Source organism: Coenobita brevimanus, chromosome 44, assembly GCF_032717465.1.
Source record: "Coenobita brevimanus isolate Jiangsu-jjx chromosome 44, ASM3271746v2, whole genome shotgun sequence".
Classification (NCBI taxonomy): domain Eukaryota; kingdom Metazoa; phylum Arthropoda; class Malacostraca; order Decapoda; family Coenobitidae; genus Coenobita; species Coenobita brevimanus.
Window position 1 is genome coordinate 43,040,768 of NC_136997.1, and position 5,633 is coordinate 43,046,400.

A 5,633-nucleotide genomic window follows, 5' to 3' on the forward strand; every position below is an offset into this window, starting at 1 on the left:
CTAAACCTCCTGAGTTAATGACATCTCAGAAAGAGTATCGATGCCATAAGGAACCTCGTCCCAGGGAACCATCCAAGAGAAGTGATGAATGTATTGACTCACAGGCAGTAAGCACGAAGTGTGATCGACCACATCTCACGGAAATGCATCATATGCCACAGATAGAATTACCAGCCTTCGATGGAAACCCGCTCGATTACTGGTGATTCATAAGTAACTTTGACAAATCCATTGGTAGTGTTTCAGTTAGTCCTGCAGTTAAGAAGAACCGATTGTTGCGGCTGTGTACTGGACCTGCTGTCAGAGCGGTGTCATGTTGTTACATGATGAAAGCTGAAGAAGGATATAAAAGGGCAAGACAGATCCTGGAGGATAGGTTTGATAATGACCTCACGGTATCACAATCCTGGCTAAACAAGATTATTCAAGGCCCCCAAATACGTCCAAATGACAAAGCCAGACTGCATGAACTTGCGGATAGTATTAAGGACTGCCTGGAGGTGCTCAAAGCTATCGGTAAAACTGACAGATTGGGCTCAGAGTACAGTATAGTAGAGAGGCTGCCTTATAATTGCAGAAGAAAATGGGTCACTGAGGTGGTCCATTTCAAAGGGAAACATAAGGAGTACCCAGATATAGAAAAGCTTACTAAATTCATTGAGGAATCAGCAAAGATAGCGAACGAACCACTGTATGGAAACGTAGGTAAGACACCATATGAAGAAAAGAAGGGAACAAAACCCAAGAAGGAAATTGCGTCTAAGAAAGCTTGTTTCAGTACTGAAGTTCGTGATAGGGACTCTGCCACCACCTCGGTTGAATCCACAAAGACCAAGAGTGAAGCTGGTGCTGTGAGGGCAAGCAATAAGAAAAAACCATGGTGTCAGCTTTGGAATAAAGAGCACTGGTTACCGGACTGTGAGCAGTTCCAGAGTTTGACATCAGAGAAGAGACTGAGTTTTGCCCCAAAAAGAAGACTCTGTTACAACTGCCTGCGTGGAGAACACTGGGTGGATCAGTGTAGGAAGTGGTCTACCTGTGGTGTAAAGGGTTGCGACCTGTGGCGTTCAAAGCTACTGCACGAGGCATTCCAAGGTACGGATAAGAAAACTAAGGGAACCAGTGGAGGTAACGAAAAGACAGCGAAGTTTACTCACAGAAGCTACGGATGCAGGGCACCAGGGACTAACGACAAAATAGCATTGCTGATAGTTAGCGTTTTAGTACGAGGCAAAGGTGGACCCAAGGCTGTTCGAGCTCTTGCTTTGGTAGACACGGGAAGTAACAGGACATTTTGCTCCCAGTCTTTGGTGGAAAAGTTAAACTTTCAAGCTGAACCAAGAAACGTGTCCCTTTCCACCTTAAACAGTGAGACAGATGCAGATGCAGCGATAGTTTCTTTAGAACTGAGGGGTGCAGGTCGCAAGAATAAGCTACTAAGCCTACAAGAAGTGCTTGCAGTAAAAAGATCCCTGATCTTCAAGACAGTATAGGTGTTCCAAAGGACTTTGAGCAGTGGGAGCACTTGCAAGATCTTGACGTTCCCACATAACCAGCCTCTGCGTTGAAATGATTATTGGTCAGAACTATCCAGAGATCTTAGCACCACTAGAGGTAAGACGTGGTCGAGATGACGATCCTTACGCTATCTGCACGAAATTAGGTTGGGTGGTTAACGGGCCAGTGAATAAAAACTTTCAAGGAGAAAAGGTCCTCTGCAACTACATTAATTCCATGACAGTGCCGGAAACAAGCCTAGAGACTCAGGTGGAAAGGTTCTGGGCAGTAGATGGAGGTCAACAGTTAGAGGAGAAGCCCGCAATGTCTATAGAGGACCAAAAGGATTCGGATCTTTGGGCTCGATCCGTTGTGTTAAAAAACGGTCATTATGAATTACCAATACTGTTCAGGTCCAACCCGCCTGGACTGCACGATAATCGTAATATGGCAGAGAAGCGTCTTCGGTCCCTCAAGCGACGCTTAGCTAAGGATGATAGTCTTCTGGAGAGCTACAGGTCTGAAGTGAGCAACTTAGTGGCTAAAGGACACACTGAACGGGTGCCTAAAGAAGAAATCAGTGCCTTCCCAGGGATGACTTGGTATCTGCCTATGTTTAATGTGAAACATCCCAGTACACCTGAAAAATTCAGATTAGTGTTTGACTGTGCAGCTGAGTCCCAGGGATATTCACTCAACAAGTACATATATAAGGGACCGGATCTCACGAATAAACTGCTTGGTGTGTTGCTTAGATTCAGGCAGGAGAAGATAGCTATTATGGCAGACATTGAGTCCATGTTCCATCAAGTACGTGTCACACCAGAACACAGGAACGTGTTAAGGTTCCTTTGGTGGACAGACAAAGACATTGCACTGAGGCCTCAAGTCTACAGGATGACTGCACATTTGTTTGGTGGAGTATGGAGTCCAAGTTGTGCAGGGTTTGCACTTCGCCACACAGCACTTGATCAGTCCAGTAGATTTAGCTCGTTAGCTGTGAACACGTGTTGGATAACTTTTACGCAGACGATTGTTTGAAGTTTGTAAGTTCTGAGGATGTAGCAGTGACTCTAGTGACTGAACTTGGTTAGATGCTGTCGTGTGGAGGCTTTCGTTTGACAAAATGGATGAGCAACAGCAAACGAGTGCTCAGCTCAATACCCACAGAAGAACGAGCTAAAAGAGTGAAGAGCATGAATCTTGATCAAGATATTCTACCAGTTGAACGTGCATTGGGTCCTGAATGGAACACTGAAGATGACAAATTGGGTATCAGAACAAAACCGAAGAGGAAGGAAAGCACGAAGCGAGGATTGCTTAGTGTGTTGAGTTCAGTATACGATCCTTTAGGTCTTGTTTCCCCCTTTGTGTTGGTAGCTAAGAAGATATTTCAGGATGAGTGCAGACTAGGTAAAGGTTGGGATGATGAGCTGACTCCACACAGCAAACAAAGATGGGAAAGGTGGTTGGAAGACCTGCCAGAATTAGAAGAATTTGGAATTGGTCGCTGTATCATACCACCAGACTTTGGTACGGTCATTAGTTATCAGCTGCATCATTTCTATGATGCCTCGGAGGAAGCATATGGGGCTGTGAGTTATGTAAAAATAAAGAATGAAACAGGAGGAATCCACTGTACCTTGTTAGCAGCCAAATCTAGGCTGGCATCAATGAAGCAGTTAACAATCCCTAGATTGGAACTCCTGGCAGCAGTAGTAGCAGTAAAATTGGACACTACACTGCGTCAAGAGATGAAAGTAAAACTCCAAGAATCTGTCTTCTGGACTGATAGTATGATTGTTCTCCAGTACATTAAGAATGAGTCTAAGAGGTTTCACACCTTTATTGCCAACAGAGTGGCAGCAATTCACAATGGCTCCCGTGCCGTACAGTGGAGGCACGTGAGCACGAGGCTGAATCCTGCTGATGTTGCGTCTCGAGGACTGACGAAATGAAATGATCACCAATGCAAGATGGAAACAGGGGCCGGAGTTCCTCTGGCAAGAAGAAGTAAAGTGGCCAGGGTGCCCTGAAGAAAATCCTGAAATCTTGAACAACGACAAAGAAGTGAAACAGATGCGGACAGCATTAACAGAATCTCAGGTCACTGAGAGTGCAACTGACAGGCTAATAGGAAGCTTCTCAGGCTGGTTCCGTATGAAGAAGACTGTAGCATGGATCCGTCTATTCAGAGCATGGCTTAAAGAAAGAAAACCTGCTTCATGGTGCCTGAAGGGCAAGGATCTGGAAGTTACAGACTTGGAAGGAGCTGGGAACGCTATACTTAGGTACATCCAGAGAAAGCATTATGGTGCTGAGATACAAGCTCTTAGAGCACAAGGACGTGTGCCCTCAAATAGTCCAGTCTACCGCTTAGAACCCTATATGCATGATGACGACCTGCTGAGAGTAAGAGGTCGCCTTTATATGGCACCACTAACTGAAGACGCAAGGCATCCAGTGATATTGCCACGATAACACCATGTAGCAGAGCTAATTGTTAGGGAAGCTCACAAGAATACAGGGCATGCTGGGCGAGAACATGTTGCAGCAGCTGTCCGGCAGTGCTGCTGGATACCCAAGTTGCGGCCACTGATTAGACAAGTAACAAGAAATTGCATCACTTGTAGGAGAAGTAGAGGACCGATGGATTCACAGCAAATGGCCCAGCCACCTCAGGAGAGAGTGACTCCCAACAAGCCTGCCTTCTCATATGTGGGGATAGATTATTTTGGGCCCTTCCTAGTGAAGAAGGACCGGTCCCAGGAAAAGAGATACAGCTGTATCTTTACCTGCTTAACAGTGCGGGCCGTACACATTGAAAAGCTGAACTCACTTGATGCAGATTCCTTCATAAATGCTTTGGTCAGATTTATGGCGAGGAGAGGGGCTCCCGAAAAGATTTGTTCAGACAATGGCACTAACTTTGTTGGGGCTCAGAGAGAGACAAGAGAAGCCCTGAATCAGCGGAATGAGTCAAGGTAAAGGATCAGCTTCTTCTCAAGCACATCAAGTGGGAGTTCAACCCTCCTGCAGCTTCACATATGGGAGGGATATGGGAGAGACAGATAAGAACAATAAGAAAGATCATGACTGTCAACCTAAGGAATCAGGTTCTTGACGATGAGCGGTTAGACACTGTATTCTGTGAGGTAGAAGGAATTGTCAACAGTAGGCCCTTAACACCTGTGTCAGATGATCTCAAAGATCCAGAGGCTTTGACCCCAAATCACTTGCTCTTGCTCCGTCCAGGTCATGCTGCTCCACTGGGTAAAACATGCAAGCAGGATTTGTATGGTAAAAGATGGAGACATGTTCAATTTATAGCTGATCATTTCTGGAAACGATGGCTTAAAGAGTACCTTCCTTTAGTACAGTTGCGTCAGAAGTGGCTGGGGCCCCAAAGAAATTTCCAGATGGGGTACTTGGTTCTAGTGATGGTAGGGGGTACCCCAAGGCAATGCTGGCCTCTGGGGAGAGTTACACAGATGTTCACTGGCAGAGACGGCTTGGTGCGCAGTGTAGAAGTGCGCACAGCCTACAATAAATTTGTAAGGCCAGTGACAAGGTTGTGTTTGTTAGAGGGCAGCAACACAGTAGGTTAGTTGAGCCTTGAACAGTCAGGACTCAGGCCAGAATAATGCCTCCTGACTAAGAGTGTGCGACATGCTCCGCTCTGCAAGGCTAAATAAACTTGTGCATTTGTAGTATTAATGTGTACTCTGTATCACTACCTCAACTTAAGTGTACCATCATAGTTAGTATACTTTGTAGTATTACTTGTGCTTTATCGCCTTTAGTGGAAATTTATGTAAGTGCTTGAGATGTGCCTTGTAGTAGTAGCTTTGTAAATGAGAGGAGTCTCATTTAAGGGGCCGGAATGTTACGGCACATCACATGAATATAAAGTCTCCCGTATTTTTTGTGACATGATATTTAATTTGTAGTGCCTGCTATAGCTTGCATTTTATTAAGTAAGAAATTTGTGCTTCAACTAAGGTAAAATAGGAAAACTTTGCATGTACTGTATTCAGTTTATATGTAAGATCTCTTTGTATGGATACAAAGACTTTGTTGTTTTATGCGGTCTAGGCTGCTAGATGGCCAGAGGCAGACCACCCGCCTAATTGGAA

General features: G+C 45.1%; 4 protein-coding genes across 4 annotated transcripts; all 4 read left to right on the top strand.

Moving 5' to 3' along the window:
- The first annotated feature begins 326 nt into the window (after positions 1 to 326).
- Positions 327 to 1,493, top strand: LOC145398072 (uncharacterized). Its single transcript, XM_080271028.1, has one exon. It carries the CDS (start codon positions 327 to 329, stop codon positions 1,491 to 1,493), a length of 1,167 nt encoding a protein of 388 aa, XP_080127154.1.
- Positions 1,494 to 1,569: 76 nt separating this feature from the next.
- On the top strand, positions 1,570 to 2,538 carry LOC145398073 (uncharacterized). The gene has a single exon (XM_080271029.1). It carries the CDS (start codon positions 1,570 to 1,572, stop codon positions 2,536 to 2,538), a length of 969 nt encoding a protein of 322 aa, XP_080127155.1.
- Positions 2,539 to 2,591: 53 nt separating this feature from the next.
- LOC145398074 (uncharacterized) lies at positions 2,592 to 3,455 on the top strand. The gene has a single exon (XM_080271030.1). The coding sequence runs from the start codon at positions 2,592 to 2,594 to the stop codon at positions 3,453 to 3,455; it is 864 nt and encodes a 287-aa protein (XP_080127156.1).
- A 1,134-nt stretch (positions 3,456 to 4,589) lies between these two features.
- LOC145398075 (uncharacterized) lies at positions 4,590 to 5,105 on the top strand. Its single transcript, XM_080271031.1, has one exon. The coding sequence runs from the start codon at positions 4,590 to 4,592 to the stop codon at positions 5,103 to 5,105; it is 516 nt and encodes a 171-aa protein (XP_080127157.1).
- The last annotated feature ends 528 nt before the right edge of the window (positions 5,106 to 5,633 follow it).

Bases quoted from the DNA above. Each gene is read 5' to 3' on its own strand.
- LOC145398073 (XM_080271029.1), top strand. From the start codon at position 1,570: ATGATTATTGGTCAGAACTATCCAGAGATCTTAGCACCACTAGAGGTA.
- LOC145398074 (XM_080271030.1), top strand. From the start codon at position 2,592: ATGCTGTCGTGTGGAGGCTTTCGTTTGACAAAATGGATGAGCAACAGC.
- LOC145398072 (XM_080271028.1), top strand. From the start codon at position 327: ATGAAAGCTGAAGAAGGATATAAAAGGGCAAGACAGATCCTGGAGGAT.
- LOC145398075 (XM_080271031.1), top strand. From the start codon at position 4,590: ATGACTGTCAACCTAAGGAATCAGGTTCTTGACGATGAGCGGTTAGAC.